The sequence below is a fragment of the Bos grunniens genome, chromosome X (assembly GCF_055505025.1).
Source record: "Bos grunniens cultivar Pamir isolate PY7600 chromosome X, Bosgru_T2T1.0, whole genome shotgun sequence".
NCBI lineage: Eukaryota > Metazoa > Chordata > Mammalia > Artiodactyla > Bovidae > Bos > Bos grunniens.
The window spans coordinates 35,040,966-35,061,753 of record NC_141194.1 but is presented as its reverse complement, the minus strand read 5'-3'; the positions used below and the strand labels follow the sequence as shown (position 1 = coordinate 35,061,753).

The following is a 20,788-nucleotide window of genomic DNA, read 5'->3' as shown; positions in this document are numbered from 1 at the left end:
AATTATTGATATTTCTCCCAGCAATCTTGATTCCAGCTTGTGCTTCATCCAGCCCAGCGTTTTGCATGATGTACTCTGCATATAAGTTAAATAAGCAGGGTGACACTATACAGCCTTGACGTACTCCTTTCCCAATTTGGAACCAGTTACCATACCAGTCAGCAATTCTACTCATAGGAATCTAACCAAAAGAAATAAAAACATATGTTCACTCAAAGAATTATATGTGACTATTTAAAGCAGCATTATTCACAATAGCCTCAAACTGGAAACAGCTCAGTGTCCCTCAACTGTAAATGGGTGAACAAAATGTGTGTGTGCTTAGTTGCTCAGTCATATCCATCTCTTTGGACTGTAGGCTCCTCTGTCCATGGGGATTGTCCAGGCAAGAATACTGGAGTGGGTTGCCATGCCCTACTCCAGGGAGTATTCCCAACCCAGGGATCAAGCCTAGGTCTTCCACATTGCAGGCAGATTCTTTACCAGCTGAGCCACCAGGAAAGCCCAAGAATACTGGAGAGGATAGCCTATCCCTTCTCCAGTGTATCTTCCTGACCCAGGAATCAAACCAGGGTCTCCTGCATTGTGGGCAGATTCTTTACCAGCTGAGCCACCAGGGAAGCCCATTCCTAATAAAATGAGATACTATTTATGCATAACAACAAACAAAATATTTATACCTAACATTACAGGGATGGATCTTACGAACATTATGCTAAGTAAAAGAAGTAATGTAAGAGAGACCACATATTATGTGATTCCTTTTACATGAAATGTTCAGAATGGGCAAATCTATAGTGACAGAAAGCTAATTAATGGTTGCCTGGGGTTAGGGGTGGGAACTGGAAGTAAGAGCATAACAGTGATAGAGGCTGATGGCATCATTGTAAAAACTGAATTGTGATGATGGCTGAATAAACCTGTAAATTCACTGAAATTCACTGATTTGCATGCTTTGACCTGGTGAATTTTATGAAATATGAATTATACTTCAATAAATCTATTTTTTAAAAAGACTTCAGTAAGTTTTTATAGATTCTTACCAACAATTACTTGATAAATTTGCTTTGGTGTCAAAGTTAAGCTGCAATCATGTTTTTCATGGGGTGTGGATGGGTCTGATTTAAGTCCTTTAAGAACCTGTGAGAAATCACATTATTCCAAAATTAACTATTCAATACTAGCAAAAGATATTTTAAGAATTATCATGGTATAATCAAATGTGAAATATTGCACATGCCTTTCTTCTCAGAGACTTTGTCTCCTTGACTGCTATATTTCTGGTTCTCAGCAATTGGTTGTGTTTGATCCAACACTGTGTTGAAGGTAACTCCTCTTCCCTTTCCACTTCTGAGACAGTGGGTGATTTTAGACCAGATGCAGGATGTAATCCTATGTCTATGTCATTATATGAGTATATGTGCTTCCTAGGGAAATCATAATAATAACTAATTGAGGCTAAGTCTTTTAGAAAAGATATACATCAGTAAATTCAAATATTCCCCATATTAGATGCTGTTACTGACCCACTGAGATCCACTGAAGCAGGCAAAAGTACTTTCCACATAAAATTGCCCTCTGTTAAGAGGACCCCATTCTCAAATACCACCCCAGTAAAGTTATACCCACCCTACCATACCCAATGACAGTTCACAGGCAATGACTGATATGGAGCACAAAAGTTCCTTTGACTCAAGGCAGGAACAACAAGGCCCAAGAAACTGCAGGCATCAGTCTGAGAGTAAACTTTATTTGAAACACATTAGTTCTGAGCTCCCTCTCCTGCCCTATCCTGCTTCCTCACATTGTACACGTTTCTCCCAAAAGAACATCCTCCAAAAATCACATGTGCTGGAACTCCTGTCTCATAATATGCTTCTAGGGAAGTCCATCTAAGACATTCCCAAATCAAAAGTAAAAAAGGAAATAAATGCAGTTTAAGTAGTTCAATGTTTTGTTATTTTCATACATAAAAACATCCTTTAAATCATGAAAAAGAACCTAAAGAAAAAAATTCTGGCTTTACAGGTACCATGATCTGTTTGTTTCATATTGTTTGAGAAAGTGAACTTTACCTGTGTGCTTCTTTCTGTAGGCGCACATTTCTTAAAAATTTAATGTATTCCACATAATAGTTATCATGAGATTTCTTTACTATTTTTTCAAATTTAGTATATGCAAAATCAGGATCCACATAGTTATATCTTGGAATCTTTGTGAAAATCGTCCTAGAATATGAAGAAGTCATGTTAATATTTATGTATTACATAAATATACATGTGCATTTATTCAATCAGTATTTTTATTGAGTGCCTCCTATACCAGGAGTTGGGCACAGACTTTGTCCTGTCCTGATATTGTCCTCATATCCTATTATATACGGAGACATTATTACATGTAGGATTAAAATTATGTCTAATTTTCTTCATAAACTAATGACAGAAAATCTCTAAGGTCATTGGGATGTAATACCACCTATTCTTGGGGTATTAGTCAAGGAGGTAATAATTTGGGCAGTTCCAGGTTACTACATCTGCTGGATCATTGAAAAAGAAAGAGAGTTCTAGAAAAACATCTATTTCTGCTTTACTGACTATGCCAAAGCCTTTGACTGTGTGGATCACAATAAACTGTGGAAAATTCTGAAAGATATGGGAATACAAGACCATCTGACCTGTCTCTTGAGAAACCTGTATGCAGGTCAGGAAGCAACAGTTAGAACTGGACATGGAACAGCAGACTGGTTCCAAATAGGAAAAGGAGTACGTCAAGGCTGCATATTGTCACCCTGCATATTTAACTGATATGCAGAGTACATTGTGAGAAATGCTGGGCTGGAGGAAGCACAAGCTGGAATCAAGATTGCCGGGAGAAATATCAATAACCTCAGATGTGCAGCTGACACCACCCTTATGGCAGAAAGTGAAGAACTAAAGAGCCTCTTGATGAAAGTGAAAGAGGGGAGTGAAAAGGTTGGCTTAAAGCTCAACATTCAGAAAACTAAGATCATGGCATCTAGTCCCATCACTTCATGGCAAATAGATGGGGAAACGGTGGAAACGGTGACAGACTTTATTTTGGGGGGCTCCAAAATCACTGCAGATGGTGATTGTAGCCATGAAATTAAAAGATGCTTACTCCTTGGAAGAAAAGTTATGACCAACCTAGACAGCATATTAAAAAGCAGAGACATTAGTTTGCCAACAAAAGTCCATCTAGTCAAAGCTATGGTTTTTCCAATAGTCGTGTATGCATGTGAAAGTTGGACCATAAAGAAAGCTGAGTGCAAAAGAATTGATGCTTTTGAACTGTTATGTTGGAAAAGACTCTTGAGAGTCCCTTGGAGTGCAAGGAGATCCAACCTGTCCATCCTAAAGGAGACCAGTGCTGCGATTCATGGGGTCGCAAAGAGTCAGACACAACTGAGCGACTGAACTGAACTGAGGTTACAGATGGAATTAGATCTGAATCTTATTAGTGTTTCCTAATAGTTAATTACTTTTAGACCACTGTATTCAAAACCAGAAAAAAATTATATAGAAAGAATAAGGAATCCTTTTTTAAAATTATGCTGCTTTCTTAATATTTCAGAGTTTATAAAGTAACCATCAACAACAAACCTATACAAAGAAAAAATCCAAAAAAGAACTACAAACTACTCAATATCTAATATTCACTCAACTATGTTCATGCTTTTACTTTGGCATATAGTCCGACTCTGTGACCCGGACTATACAGTCCATGGAATTCTCCAAGCCAGAATACTGGAGTGGGTAGCCGTTCCCTTCTCCAGGGGATCTTTCCCACCCAGGGATCGAACCCAGGTCTCCTGAATCGTAGGCACATTCTTTACCATCTGAGTCACCAGGGAAGCCCAATAATACTGGAGTTGGTAGCCTATCCCTTCTCCAGTGGATCTGCCCAACCCAGGGATTAAACCCAGGTCTCCCACTTCGCAGGTGGATTATTTACCAGCTGAGCTGCCAGGGAAGCCCACTATCTCCTGAAGTTTGCTCAAATTGGTGCTTACTGAACTGGTGATGATATCCAACCATCTCATTCTCTGCTGCCCGCTTCTCCTCCTGCCCTCAATTTTTCCCAGCATCAGGGTTTTTTCAAATGAGTTGGCTCTTCAAATCAGGTGGCCGAAGTATTGGAGCTTCAGCTTCAGCATCAGTCCTCCCAATGAATACTCAGGGTTGATTTCCTTTAGGATTGACTGGTTTGATCTCCTTGCAGTCAAGGGACTCTCAAAAGTCTTCTCCAACACTACAATTCCAAAGCATCAATTCTTTGGCGCTCAGCTTTCTTTACCATCCAGCTCTCACATTCATACATGACTACTGGAAAAACCACAGCTTTGACTATATGGACCTTTGTTGGCAAAGTGATATCACTGATTTTTAATATACTGTCTAGGTTTGTCATAGCTTTCCTTCCAAGGAGCAGATATCTTTTAATTTCATGGCTGCAGTCATCGTCTTTAGTGATGCTGGAGCCCAAGAAAATAAAATTTGTCTCTGTTTTCACATTTTCCCCATCTATTTGCCATGAAGTGATGGAATTGGATGCCATGATCTTTGTGTTTTGAATGTTGAGTTTCAAGCCAGCTTTTTTACTCTCCTGCTTCACCCTCATCAAGAGGCTCTTTAGTTCCTCTTTGTTTTCTGCCATTAGAGTGGTACCATCTTCATATCTGAGGTTGTTGATATTTCTCCAAGGATAGTTGTTGATATATTTAAATCTCCCTTCAAGCTCTGGGATCTTGAACTACCTTTGTATGCGTTAGTTGCTCAGTCATGTCCAACTCTTTGCAACCCCACAGACTGTAGACTTCCAGGCTCCTCTGTACATGGAATTCTCCAGGCAAGAATACTGGAGTGGGTTGCCATGCCCTGCTCCAGGGGGTCTTCCTAACCCAGGGACTGAACCCAGGTCTCCTGCATTGCAGGTAGATTCTTTACCTTTAGAATCTAGAAATAATTCCTATATCTGAAGTTCCTCTGTCTGTAGCAAGAAGAAAAGGCAGGACTTAGAAGTAAGTAGTAGAGTAGGTGCCTGAAGTGACAAAAGGTGGTGACTAACATATCTAAATGCTTACGAGATCCTTAAAGAATAAACTTTAAGACATACCTCTGAATCTTTGAGTAGGTGATTTTTTAAAGTGTGCAAAGTACAGGCAAAAAAATTACTATGTAAATAAGACATTTCCCCTCATTCATTAAAGAAATATTTACTGAGTGCCTATTATAACACACTATTCTAAACACAAGATATATACTGCATTAAATAAAACTAGACAAAATTCTTACCTTATTTTCTTCTCAAAAGTTGAGAAGGTAAAATGCATTAAAAAATAAAATAGCAATTATAATTACCAAGTTAATACACTGTAAAATGTCATTACTTGAATTTTCACTACTAATTGCTAGCCGGAAAATAACCAAATTCTGTATTTCTGTTAGAATGGAAAAGAGTAAATTGAGAGAAAAAGTATAATTATGGCCATGGGATAAATATAAAATGCTTAGGTTAGCCTTCCTCAAAAAAAAAAAAAAAAAAATCCTGGTAGTTTAGATCATCTGATTAATACTGCCTTACCAATAAAGTATTAATGTTAAATTAACACACTATATATGTATATAGATGTATTTATATAAGCATTGGAAATAATTGAAAATAATACATTTAAAAATTATTTCCACAGCTATCTTTGCATGTTTTCCTTTTCTTATACTGTATAATTATTTAAAGTGGAGTCTGCATAATCTTCATGCTTGTGTGTTTTACAGTACTTGTCAACTACAAAAAGAGAGAAAAAGACAGATATGGATGGAATTTGTAAAATAAAATCATAAAATAGACTATATATTAATAAACACTTAGAATTTTCCAATAGTGGATAATAAAACAATCATGGCATAAAAAATCAAATTGTATTTTAAGAAAATAACTGTAAAAGTAAGTGAGCTTAAAGATTCACCAAAGGTAAAGAGACAAGTAAAGAATTTTATGGGACATGATCAAGTTTAGACAGTTGTTCAGTAACATACAAGCATGCAGAAAAGAAATCCAGTTCATCCTCAAATACATAAAAACCATTCCTGAGCTAATGGCTAAAATAAAGATGTTAGGATGACTGAATTTATTCTCACTAAGCTTTGACTTATAATTCTTATAACCGGGGAGATTTTAGTTCATTTTGGGAAAAGTTGTTGGAAATGTGACTTTGAGGAGATTGAACAAAGGTGATGCTAAGGATGAAGACAATAATGACAATGAAGATGAGAATGACTGATTATCACAGTTTAAAGTGTTTTATCTTAGATAAATTCAAGCTCTCAGCCATAATTAATGAACATGACTATTCTGAGGACTTTATACATTTCCAAATATGATTATTTCTATTATTTTTCTCTACTTGTCAACAGCTTATTTTAAGAATCATTGGGTAAACCATTCACATTAGAGATGAAAGGTTAGATGAAGGAAACAGAGTAGCATTCCACAACAACTTCTTCAATGTAAAAAAAAAAAAAATTGAAAATAAAATTTTACTACTATTATTATTACCATCATTAATTTATTACATAGGATCTGATAAGGTCTCTGCATGTCATGCTGGTTATTGTGTCTTACAAAATTTCAGGTTTTTAAATAGCACATTACCTGAAATTTTCATGGTCTTCTCCAGACCGGATACTTGCAGCTCGGTCATTGGGAAAGGCTATCAGTGCATCCTTTAATAACTCTTTATTTATCTTATGATTGTGAATGCGTGTCATGGTTGACTGAAGCATCGCAACACGTGCATGGTCCTTGTACTGCACCAAGTCTTTCACCACAAACTGTCCCGTAGGATTACTGACCAAAGGGGATATACCTGTTAGAGAATTGAATATTAAGTTTAAACATGTTTTTTTTTTTGAACTTCCATGAATTAACAATTACACTAGAGTGCTGCTTCCAACTTAAAACTAAATCCCTAAGCAAATTCAGAAAATACAAATAATTAATAAATGGATCTACATAAAACAATTTAGTAAAATAATGCATGCATAAGTGATAAAAATGCATGCAAAAATACTAAAACCTGATAACTTGAAGGACTGGGTTGTCCCACATGAAACTGAAATTTTTATAAAGAGAACTGAATATCAGCAATTTCATATGGTTCAATGTATAAGAGATAACTGAGAATTAGTTGAAACAGTAGCAATCAGAAAATCTATGGAATGGTCAAAATGGTTTATATTATAGATACAAAAAAGTAAAAGAATCAAATATTAAAATATTTAATAAATTTTATATACCACCAAATCAGTGCTAGTCAAAGTGAGATCTTCAAAATGGCAGCATCAGCATCTACTGGAAACACGCTGGAAATTCAAATATTTGGGCTCCAACAAAGATCTGCTTACATCAATGATGGGATGTAAGACAGTGACATATTTTTACAGGCCCAGATACATGCAAAAGTTTAGAAGCATTAGATTAGATCACATTTGATATACACAGCTAAACATTAATGTGTTAAGATAATCCTAGAGTAACCAAAAGTAAACTAATAGTTGATAAGCGCCCCTAATAGCATACCAGGATTAACTTTCATCACAACTTTCTTGGTAGAAGGCTTGCAGACACTATTAAAATATAAATATATATGATGGAAAGGCTTCAGTGATGAAGACTGCAAATTTTCATCTGCCACTGAGCCAATAATCTCTATAAATTGCTTCACTTTAAAGACTCCAACTTGATGTGGAATGAATGAACATGTCACATTCTGCAAACAGAAGAAAAGTGATCAATTGCTATAGGCTGAATATTTAAGGCTTCCCTTGTGACTCAGCAGGTAAAGAACCTGCCTTCAATGCAGGAGACTTGGGTTCGATCCCTGGGTAATATTTGCGAACCCCTAAAACTCATGTTTTGGGTTGTTGTTCTGTTTCTATTCTTGCCATGTCATGCAACATACATGATCTTAGTTCCACAACCAGGGACTGAACTCATGTCCCTGAAGTGGAAGTAAGGAGTCTTAACCACTGAATCACCAGGGAAGTTCTGAAACTTTTGTTAAATTCTAATGCTCTATAAAACAGAATTAGGCGATTGAAGCCTGAATGGGATTAGTGTCCTTATAAAAGAGGGTGCACAGAGCTCCTTAATCCTTCCACCATGTGAGGATATCAGAAGAAGTCTGTGCCCAGAAAGAGGGCCCACACCTGACCATGCGAGCACTCCGATCTAGGATTTCCAGCCTCCAGAACAATTAGAAATAAATTTCAGTTGCTTATAAACTGTATAGTCTATGGTATATTCTTATAGCAGCTGAAATGTATAAAGAAAACAGAAAAATGTTAGGATAAAATAAAAAGCAAATAGAAAATGTTGCTTACAAAATTTTAAGGCAAGCTAGTTTATTGATGGTGAAATGAAAATCTTTAGAAACATCATATACAGCTCTGACAAATCTTTAAGATACACATTATTAGAAAACTATCTAAAAAAAAAATTAAGATTAATGGTACTGAAATACTTCCAGAATGGCAGAATAAAGGCCTCTAAAAAGTTACTCCTTCACAAACAGAAAGAGAACACTGGGAAAATTGTCAAAATTAACTTCTCAGCTATTTGAAAATTACCTAAAATATCACACAACGAACACTTCAAAAGTTGAATGAATCAGGCTACAAAGTTTAGCCTCATTCGCCACATTCACTTGACCTCTTGCCAACCAACTACCACTTCTCCAGGCATCTTGAAAACTTTTGCAGGGAAAACACTTCCACAACCAGCAGGAGGCAGAAAATGCTTTCCAAGAGTTCGTCAAATTTCATAGCATGGATTTTTATGCTACAGGAATAAACAAACTTATTTCTCATTGGCAAAATGTGTTAATCACAATGGTTTCTATTTTGATTAATAAAGATGTATTTCAGCCTAGTTATAATGATTTAAAATTCATGGTCTGAAATCACAGTTACTTTTGTACCAACCTAAACCTAGATACAGAGAAGGCAATGGCACCCCACTCCAGTACTCTTGCCTGGAAAATCCCATGGCAGAGGAGCCTTGGTAGGCTGCAGTCCATGGGGTCGTGAAAGAGTCAGACACGACAGAGCGACTTGACTTTCACTTTTCACTTCCATGCATTGAGAAGGAAATGGCAACCCACTCCAGTGTTCTTGCCTGGAGAATCCCAGGGATGGGGGAGCCTGGTGGGCTGCCATCTATGGGGTTACACAGAGTCGGACACGACTGAAGCGACTTAGCAGCAGCAGAAGCAAACCGGGACACCATATTCAAAAGCAGAGACATTACTTTGCCAACAAAGGTCCGTCTAGTCAAGGCTATGGTTTTTCCAGTAGTCATGTATGGATGTGAGAGTTGGACTGTGAAGAAAGCTGAGCGCCGATAAATTGATGCTTTTGAACTGTGGTGTTGGAGAAGACTCTTGAGAGTCCCTTGGACTGCAAGGAGTCCATTCTAAAGGAGATCAGTCCTGGGTGTTCTTTGGAAGGACTGATGCTAAAGCTGAAACTCCAGTACTTTGGCCACCTCACGCAAAGAGTTGACTCATTGGAAAAGACTCTGATGCTGGGAGGGATTGGGGGCAGGAGGAGAAGGGGAATACAGAGGATGAGATGGCTGGATGGCGTCACTGACTAGATGGACGTGAGTCTGAGTGAACTCCGGGAGTTGGTGATGGACAGGGAGGCCTGGCCTGCTGCGATTCATGGGGTTGCAAAGAGTCAGACACGACTGAGTGAATGAACTGAACTGAATAAACAGAAACTGTCCCGAGGAAACACAACTGTTAGAGTTATTAAACAAAGACAATAAGTCAACTATTATAAATATGTTCAAAAAACTGAAGAAAAACATGTCTAAAAACTTAAAGGCAGTATGAGAACATCTCATAAACTAGAGCATATCAATATAGAAATTGTTTAAAAGAACAAATAAAGACAAGAGAATGCAGAAAACTCACAAATATGTGGAAATTAAATAATACATTTCTAAGTAACCAATAGGTCAAATAAGAAATTTCAAGAGAAATTAGAGAAAACTTTGAGATAAAGAAAAACTAAAACTCAACATACCAAAACTTATGGGATGCAGCAAAAGAAGTGATTAGAAGTAGATTTATAGCTGCTGCTGCGTCACTTCAGTCATGTCCGACTCTGTGTGACCCCATAGACGGTAGCCCACCAGGCTCCCCCGTCCCTGGGATTCTCCAGGCAAGAACACTGGAGTGGGTTGCCATTTCCTTCTCCAATGCATGAAAGTGAAAAGTGAAAGTAAAGTCGCTCAGTCATGTCTGACTCTTAGCGACCCCATGGACTGCAGCTTACCAGGCTCCTCTGTCCCTGAGATTCTCCAGGCAAGAGTACTGGAGTGGGGTGCCGTTGCCTTCTCCAAGATTTATAGCAGTAAGCATAAATATTAAAAAAAATACAAAGGCCTTTCATCAATAACCTAACCTCCATTTTAGGAAATAGAAAAAAGAAGAGCAAAAGGAAGTAAACAAAGCAAACAAAAGGAAAGGAATAACCATGAAATAGAGACTAGAAAGCAATGGAGAAAATCAACAAACCTGAAACTATGTCTTTGTAATGATTAACGATATTGAAAAAAATTTGAGCTAGACTCACCAAGCCACAATCAACAACAGCAAAAACTCAACTTCTTAAAATCAGGAATAAAAGAAAGGATATCACTACCACTCTACATCAATAAAAAGGAATATGACAGAATAATAAAACAATAAATAATCACGTGCCAACCAATTAGATAACCTAGATGACGTGGACAAATCCTAAGACACAAACTTCTGAACATGGTTCTAGAAGAAACAGAAAATCTGAATAGCCATAGGATAACTAGAGATTGAAACAGAAATCTGAAAACTTCTGACAAAGAGAAGTCCAGAATCAGATGGATTTGATGGTGACTTTTACTGGACATTTAAAGAAGAATGAACACCAGTTCTTCACAAAGTATTTCAAAAATTAAAGATAACATTTTCTAACTCCTTCCATGATACCAGTTTCACTCTAATGTAAAAAGGCATTCAAGAAAACTACAGACTAATGTCTTTTATGAATATATGTGCAAAATTCTACCAAATACTATCAAATTGAATTCAGTAACACACACAAGGAGAAGGTGATGGCACCCCACTCCAGTACTCTTGCCTGGAAAATCCCATGGGCAGAGGAGCCTGGTAGGCTACAGTCCATGGGGTCACAAAGTCAGACACGACTGAGCCACTTCACTTTCACTTTTCACTTTCATGCATTGGAGAAGGAAATGGCAACCCACTCCAGTGTTCTTGCCTGGAGAATCCCAGGGACGGGGGAGCCTGGTGGGCTGCCGTCTATGGGGTCACACAGAGTCAGACACGACTGAAGTGACTTAGCAGCAGCAGCAGCAGCAACGGACACAAAGGATCAATCACTATGTCCAACTATGCACAACTCCTTTGCCATGAAACATCACATATTTGGTCTTGAGAACAATTTTTTGGATAAGACTTCCAAAGCACATGTAACAAAAGTGAAAAATAGACAAGACTACATCAAACTAAAAAGCTTTTGCACAGCAAAAGAAACAGTCCATATAGTGAAGAGACATCCTACAGAATGGGAAAAAATACTTGTGAACCATATATGTGATAAAGGGTTAATATGGAGAATATATAAGGAACACTTACAAATCAAAAGCAAACTAATAACCCGGTTAAAAAACAGGCAGAATGATACAGGATGCTTGGGGCTGGTGCACTGGGATGACCCAGAGGGATGGTATGGGGATGGAGGTGGGAGGGGGGTTCAGGATGGGGAACATGTGTACATCTGTGGCAGACTCATGTTGATGTATGGCAAAACCAATACAATATTATAAAGTAATTAGCCTACAATTAAAATAAATAAATTTATATTAAAAATAAATTAAAAAAAAAGAAAAAGGAAAAAATGGAACCTAGAAAAGAATTTCGTAATATATTACTAGCAAAAATGTGAAAAGATGTATGTTTAGAGCTCTGGTTATATCAAAATGCTGAAAGCCACACAAATTAAATGAATAAGATATGGAACACTTTATAATGAAAAAAAACAAATGGGCAGAGCACTTGAATACACATGTCTCCAAAGAAGACATATGAATGGCAAAAGGTATAAGAGAAGGTGCTCAACATCACCAATCATCAGGGAAATGCAAACCAAAACCTCAATGAGCTATTACATCCCACCTGTATCAAAAAAAAATCAGATAACAAACATTGCTGAGGTTATGAAGAAAAAGGAACCTTTTTTGGTGTTTGTTGTTGGTGGGGATGTAAACTGATACAGCAATTAGACAGCAATTAGGGAAAATAGTATGAGGACATCTCAAAAAGATTAGAAATAGAACTACCATATGACCCAGGAATCCCCCTTCTAAGCATATATCCAAAGGAAATGATATCCATATCTCCAAGAAATATCTGCTTTCCCATGTTCATTGCAACATTATTTGCAATAGCCAAGAATCAAAAATAACCTCAATGTTCATCAATGAATGAATAAAGAAGATATGGTACACATACAGTGGAATGTCATTCAGCCTTAAAAAAGAAGGAAATACTGCCATTGCTGACAACATGGATGAACTCGAAGGACATTATTCTGAATGAAACAAGCCAGACACAGAAAGACAAATATTACATGAATTTTACATGTGAAATATATGTGAGTTTAAAATAGTCAAACTGTTGGAAGGACAGAGTAGAATGGTGGCTGCCTGGGGCCGGGGGTGGAGGGGGGTGGAAATAAGGAGATGTTCGTCAAAAGAGTACAAAGTTTCAGTTGCTCAAGATGAGTAAATTCTGGAGATCTAATGTACAGCCTGATGACTATAGTGAACAATACTATATTGTTGACTACTATATTGATGACTATAGGGAACAATACCATACCTGCAGTTTACGAAGAGGGTAAATCTTATATGTTCTCACCATAAAATCAAGATTTAAAATTTGAGGTGATGAATATGTTAATTAGATTAACTGTGCTGATCATTTCAAAATGTACACATTTATCAAAACAATTGTGCACGCTGCATGTATGCATGCTAAGTCACTCCAGTTGTCTCTGCAACTCTATGGACTGCAGCCCACCAGGCTTCTCTGTCCATGGGGTTTCTGCAGGCAAGAATACTGGAGTGGGTTGCCATGCCCTCTTCCAGGGGAGCTTCCCAACCCATGTGCACCTTATTCCTATTTGTCAATTGTACCTCAATAAAGCTGAGGACAAATAACATTGAGCATAAAACTGGGAATGTGTGGGATAATTATAAACTGTATATTTACTGCTACATTCCTCAGAGCACCTTGATCTGTATTCAAAGTTTTAAAGTTCCCCCTTTGTTTTATTACACTTTGTTTCTATAGTAAAAACTACATACATAAGAAAACTTATCCATATAAAAACTTTCATATGAATGTTTATAGCAGCATTCTTCACCACAGCCAAAAGGTAGAAACAATTCAAATGGCCATCAACTGATGAATGGATAAACAAAAGGTAGTATAGCCATACCATGGGATATGATTTGGCCATAAAAAGCAATGGGTTACTGATATTTCAACATTGATGAATCTTGAAGATATTATGCTAAATGAAAGAAACCAGAAACAAGTCTACATACTATATGACTATATTTATATGACATGTCAAGAACAGGAAAAATTTATAGGGATAGATGAGATTAGTGGTTATCAGGGGCTGAGGAATGGGGAGCAGGGGGAGTGACCACTAAAGGACACTGTGTTTCTCTTTGGGGTGATGCTAACATTGTGAAATTAGACAGTGCTAATAGTCACGCAATTCTGTGAATACACTAATTACCACTGAATTGTATACTTTAAGTGAGTAAATTTTATGGTATGTGAATGATGCTTCAATACAGTTGGTATTAAAGGAAAATAATAATTTTACCATACTTCCAAATACTTGGAGGCTAGTTGACCAGCCTGTGGAAGTCATAGTTCTCCAGTGTCCCCTACATTTCTTACATTCATTTTTTATTAATTTGAAACTTATAACTGCTCAAGAAATCTACAAATGTAGAGGGCTAACCCAGGGATCAAACCCAGATCTCCCAAATTGCAGGCAGATGCTTCAACCTCTGAGCCACCAGGGAAGCCCCAAAAATTGTGTTAGGAAATTAACTATCAGCTATGAGAGTCCCTTGGACTGCAAGGAGATCCAACCAGTCCATTCTGAAGGAGATCAGCCCTGGGATTTCTTTGGAAGGAATGATGCTAAAGCTGAAACTCCAATACTTTGGCCACCTCATGCGAAGAGTTGACTCACTGGAAAAGACTCTGACGCTGGGAGGGATTGGGGGCAGGAGGAGAAGGGGACGACAGAGGATGAGATGGCTGAATGGCATCACTGACTCGATGGATGTGAGTCTGAGTGAACTCCGGGAGTTGGTGATGGACAGGGAGGCCTGGCATGCTGTGATTCATGGGGTCGCAAAAAGTCGAACACGACTGAGCGACTGAACTGAACTGATGGGATTTTTTGAGTTTGAAAATTTTATATAGCATAGGGAGTTCCCAGGAGTCCCACTCAATGTGAAATTTCCAAATTGGTTTCAGAGATATATATAAGTATATATTCCTTTCTATGCCCAGAAGATTATATGCTGACCAAAATTTAAGTGGCAAATATACTTTAGGTCTGTCTTGCATTACAGAAATTAAAAACCTATGTGAACAGAAAAAAAATTGATGTAATATGAAAGGAAAGACCCTTTACTACACCCTCTTTAAATGTTCCTTTCTCAACAGTGATTCATTATCTCTTCACCCACATATTTATCAACTCTCATCCATGTATCTTCTCTAAACACTCAGATATGCCCTCTACACTCAAACTGAATTAACATTTTCATATGGCATCCACTTAAATTGTTGGCCATCCTACATATTTTCTCAACATAACCACTAGGGACAGCCCATCCCTAATCAACTGTAACTAATTTTATTCCTACCATAAATTAAAAGTCTTCCCAGGTGGCTGCGCTTTGCTGGAGCGGTTGTGAGGAGATACCCCACGCACAAGGGCAAAGGAGAAGCCCCAGCAAGACAGTAGGAGGGGCGAATTTGCATTTGGAATCAAACCCTATTCCTGCCAGAGACGCTCAGAGAGCTCAAACAAACCTTGTGTGCACTAGGACCCAGGGACTCCACAGAGACTGAGACAGAACTGTGTTTGAGCATCTCCTGTAGAAGTATGGGTCAGCAGTGGACTGCCGCAGGGGCAGGAGCTCTGGGTGCAGCAGACGTGGGTATGGCATAAGCCCTCTTCAAGGAGGTTGCCATTAACCCCATCATAGAGCTACCAGAACTTACACAGGACTGGGAAATAAACTGGGAGGGCACAAAGAGAACCTTATGTGCACCAGGACCCAGGGAAAGGAGCAGTGACCCCACAAGAGACTGACCTAGACTTGCCTGTGAGTGTCCAGGAGTCTCCAGTGCAGGCGTGGGTTGGCAGTAGCCTGCTGCAGGGTAGGGAGCACTGAGTGTAGCAGTGCGTGCATGGGACCTTTTGAAGGAGGTCGCCATTATCTTCATTACCTCCCACCATAGTTTGGCCCCAGGTAAATAGCAGGGAGGAAACACAGCTCCACCCATCAACAGAAAATTGGATTAAAGATGTACTGAGCATGGCCCTGCCCATCAGAACAAGACCCAGTTTCCACCTCAGTCAGTCTCTCTCATCAGGAAGCTTCCATAAGCCTCTTATCCTTCTCCATCAGAGGGCAGATAGACTGAAAACCACAATCACAGAAAACTAACCAAACTGATCACATGGACCACAGCCTTGTCTAATTCAATGAAACTATGAGCCATGCCATGTAGGGCCACCCAAGATGGACGGGTCATGGTAGAGAGTTCTGACAAAACATGGTCCACTGGAGAAGGGAATGGCAAACCACTTCAGTATTCTTCCCTTGAGAACCCCATGAGCAGTATGAAAAGGCAAAAAGATAGGACACTGATAGATGAACTTCCGAGGTTCCTAGGTGCCCAATATGCTACTGGAGATCAGTGGAGAAATAACTCCAGAAAGAATGAAGCTGCTGCTGCTGCTAAATCACTTCAGTTGTGTCCGACTCTGTGCAACCCCATAGACAGCAGCCCACCAGCCTCCGCTGTCCATGGGATTTTCCAGGCAAGAGTACTGGAGTGGGGTGCCATTACCTTCTCTGAGAAAGAATGAAGAGACCAAGCCAAAGCAAAAACAACACCAGTTGTGGATGTGACTGGTGATGGAAGCAAGGTCCGATGCTGTAAAGAGCAATATTGCATAGGAACCTGGAATGTCAGGTCCATGAATCAAGGCAAATTGGAAGTGGTCAAACAGGAGATGACAAGAGTGAACATCGACATTTTAGGAATCAGCCAAATAAAATGGACTGGAATGGGTGAATTTAACTCAGATGACCATTATATCTACTACTGTGGGTAAGAATCCCTTAGAAGAATTGGAGTAGCCATCATAGTCAACAAAAGAGTACTAAATGCAGTACTTGGGTGCAATCCCAAAAATGACATAATGATCTCTGTTTATCTCTAAGGCAAACCATTCAATATCAAGGTAATCCAAGTCTATACCCCAACCACTAATGCTGAAAAAGCTGAAGTTGAATGGTTCTATGAAGACCAACAAGACCTTCTAGAACTAACACCCAAAAAAGATGTCCTTTTCATTGTAGGGGACTGGAATGCAAAAGTAGGAAGTCAAGAAATACCTGGAGTAACAGGCAAATTTGGCCTTGGAGTACAGAATGAAGCAGGGCAAAGGCTAATAGAGTTTTGCCAAGAGAACGCACTGGTCATAGCAAACACCCTCTTCCAGCAACACAGGAGAAGACTCCACACATGGACATCACCAGATAGTCAACACCAAAATCAGATTGATTATATTCTTTGCAGCCAAAGGTGGAGAAGCTCTATACAGTCAGCAAAAACAAGACCAGGAGCTGACTGTGGCTCAGATCATGAACTCCTTATTGCCAAATTCAGATTTAAATCGAAGAAACTAGGGAAAACCACTAGACCATTCAGGTATGACCTAAATCAAATCCCTTACGATTATACAGTAGAAATCAGAAATAGATTTAAAGGGACTAGATCTGATACAGTGCGTGATGAACTATGGAGAGAGATATGTGACATTGTACAGGAGACAGGGATCAAAACCATCTCAAGAAAAAGAAATGCAAAAAAGAAAAATGGCTGTCTGAGGAGGCCTTTCAAAAAGCTGTGAAAAGATGAGAAGCCAAAAGCAAAGGAGAAAAGACAAGATATACCCATTTGAATGCAGAGTTCCAAAGAATAGCAAGGAGAGATAAGAAAGCCTTCTTCAGTGATCAATGCAAAGAAATAGAGGAAAACAATACAATGGGGAAGACTAGAGATGTCTTCAAGAAAATTAGAGATACCAAGGGAACATTTCATGCAAAGATGGGCTCGATAAAGGACAGAAATGGTATGGACCTAACAGAACCACAAGATATTAAGAAGAGGTGGCAAGAATACAGAGAGAAACTATCCAAAAAAGATCTTCACGACCCAGATAATCACAATGGTGTGATCACTCACCTAGAGTCAAACATTCTGGAATGTGAAGTCAAGTGGGCCTTAGGAAGCATCACTATGAACAAAGCTAGTGGAGATGATGGAATTCCAGTGGAGCTATTTCAAATTCTGAAAGATGATGCTGTGAAAGTGCTGCACTCAATATGCCAGCAAATTTGGAAAACGTAGCAATGGCCACAGGACTGAAAAAAGTCAGTTTTCATTCCAATTCCAAAGGAAGGCAATGCCAAGGAATGCTCAAACTACCACACAACTGCAGTCATCTCAAACGCTAGTAAAGTAATACTCAAAATTCTCCAAGCCAGGCTTCAGCAATATGCGAACTGTGAACTTCCAGATGTTCAAGCTGGTTTTAGAAAAAGCAGAGGAACCAGAGATCAAATTTCCAACATCGGTTGGAGCATCAAAAAAGCAAGACAGTTCCAGAAAATCATCTATTTCTGCTTTATTGTCTATGCCAAAGCCCTGGACTGTGTGGATCACCACAAACTGTGGAAAATTCTTCAAGAGATAGGAATACCAGACCACCTGACCTGCCTCTTGAGAAATATGTATGCAGGTCAGGAAGCAACTGTTAGAATTGGACATGGAACAACAGACTGGTTCCAAATAGGAAAAGGAGTACGTCAAGGCTATATACTGTCACCCTCCTTATTTAACTTATATGCAGAGTACATCATGAGAAATGTTTGGCTAGATGAAGCACAAGCTGGAATCAAGATTGGCGGGAGAAATATCAATAACCTCAGATATGCAGATGACACCACCCTTATGGCAGAAAGTGAAGAAGAACTAAAGAGCCTCTTGATGAAAGTGAAAGAGGAGAGTGAAAAAGTTGGCTTAAAGCTCAACATTCAGAAAACTATGATCATGGCATCTGGTCCCATCACCTCATGGCAAATAGATGGGGAAACAGTGGAAACAGTGGCAGACTTCATTTTGGGGGGCTCCAAAATCACTGCATATGGTAACTGCAGCCATGAAATTAAAAGACGCTTACTCCTTGGAAGAAAAGTGATGACCAACCTAGACAGCATATTAAAAAGCAGAGGCATTACTTTGCCAACAAAGGTCCGTCTAGTCAAGGCTATGGTTTTTCTAGTAGTCATGTATGGATGTGAGAGCTGGACTATACAGCATGCTGAGTGTGGAAGAATTGATGCTTTTGAACTGTTGTGTTGGAGAAGACTCTTGAGAGTCCCTTGGACTGCAAGGAGATCCAACCAGTCCATCCTAAAGGAAATCAATCCTGAATATTCATTAGAAGGGCTGATGTTGAAGCTGAAACTCCAATTCTTTGGCCACCTGATCCAAAGAGCTAACTCATTTGCAAAGACCCTGATGCTGGGAAAGATTGAGTGCAGGAGGAGAAGGGGATGGCAGAGGATGAGATAGTTGGATGGCATCACCGACTTGATGGACATGAGTTTGAGTAAACTCAGGGTGTTGGTAATGGACAGGGAAGCCTGGCATCCTGCAGTCTTTGGGGTCACAAAGAGTCAGACATGACTGAGCGACTGAACTGAACTGAACAGGTGGCACTAGTGGTAAAGAACACGACTGCCAATGCAGGAGACATAAGAGATACAGGTTCAACACCTGGGTTGGGAATATTCCGTGGATAAGGTCATGGCAACCCACTCTAGCATTCTTGCCTGGAAAATTCCATGGACAGAGGATCCTGGTGGGCTGCAGTCCATTGGGTCGCAAAGAGTCGGACATGACTGAAGCGACTTACACACACACATATACACACAAACTTAAAAATAGCCTATTACTATCATTTCCCTCTATATATTTCATGCTGTAATATTTTTCTTGTTTCCTTGGTACTTGGCCCATTCCTAAGATAATCCTAATCAAAATTGAAGTTGGATGCTGTGATAAGTTCTGAAACATCTTATTTCAACAAGCAAAAGTAAAGTATCAAAAGGATGTAGGACATATGCTCCCACATTATATATTCACCAGAGCCTTTATTTTCTTTGGGCTATTATTTTCAATTTTTTCTAAAACACTGCTATTTTAAAATCTTTCACTCATTTTGTTCCTCTCACTAGGCTTTCTCAACTTCCATCTCCACTCTCTCTTCCTCGTGTAAAGCACTTCTGTAGGAAATTGATAATCGGTCTTTCAGCTTCAAACTCTTTAACACTCGGAGCTGGCTGCTAAGAAAAATTGATTCCTGTGATTCCTGTGATCCTTGCCAGCTTCTCTGATCAGAGAAAATCAGCTACGTTTTGAAAGATATGCAGGTTACTGGAGAAAATGAATTACGCTGGTAAGGTCAAGAGACAGACTGAAGGAAGTCTCTGTGCTGTGCTGTGCTTAGTCTAAGTAGCCATTAAAAAGAAAATTTTTTTTTTTTTTAAATAAAATGTTTTGCATAAGGTGGTTAGCATGTGTTATTCTCTGAAGACTAATTAGCTCTATTGAAAATGGGGGGAGGGAGTGTGATTCTAATGAAGCAGGAAGAGTTATACATATGAGAGCAAAAGTGAGGTCGCTCAGTCGTGTCCAACTCTTTGGGACCCAGTGGACTGTAACCCACCAGGCTCCTCCCTCCATGGTATTCTCCAGGCAAGAATACTGGAGCGGGTTGCTGTTTACTTCTCCAGGGGATCTTCCCAACCCAGGGATCGAATCCAGGTCTCCCGCGTTGCGGGCAGACACTTTAACCGCTGAGCTACCAGGGAAGCTCATACATATGAACTGCATGCATTTAAACATGTATGCAATAGCTCTTGATTGCAACTGGGAGAAAGCTTCCATCAATAATTTTATGAACCATATCACTATGCATCGGAGTAAAGATGATAAAGTAAGAACCTGAGGTGAAACAAACCACTCCTGTCTAATGGTGTTTAGAGCAAGACTCAGCAAACTTTTTCTGTTAATTACCAGACAGTAACTATTTAGGCTTTATGAACCATACAACTCACAACCATTTAACCTGCCCTTGTAGCATGAAAGCAGCTATAGACAATAGGTAACAAATAAGAGTGGCTACATTCCAATAACAGTTTACTTAAAACAAAACAAACAAAAAACAAGTGGCAGAGGGTCTGGGACAGAACTGTCTGAGTAGTGAGAAAAAGCAAACCCGACATCCACAAGCTGTCC

General features: G+C 39.1%; 1 protein-coding gene across 2 annotated transcripts in view; it reads right to left on the bottom strand.

The window, feature by feature from the left end:
• Positions 1-20,788, bottom strand: part of CFAP47 (cilia and flagella associated protein 47) — a 507,751-nt gene that overhangs the window by 461,953 nt on the left and 25,010 nt on the right. For both annotated transcript variants that reach the window (XM_086387631.1, XM_086387632.1), the window contains exons 9-13: positions 7,597-7,786; positions 6,670-6,883; positions 2,076-2,228; positions 1,241-1,427; positions 1,044-1,140 (exon numbers count right to left, since the gene is read on the bottom strand). In XM_086387631.1, coding sequence (XP_086243757.1) covers positions 1,044-1,140; positions 1,241-1,427; positions 2,076-2,228; positions 6,670-6,883; positions 7,597-7,786 — 841 coding nt within the window. The remainder of the gene's footprint in view (positions 1-1,043; positions 1,141-1,240; positions 1,428-2,075; positions 2,229-6,669; positions 6,884-7,596; positions 7,787-20,788) is intronic.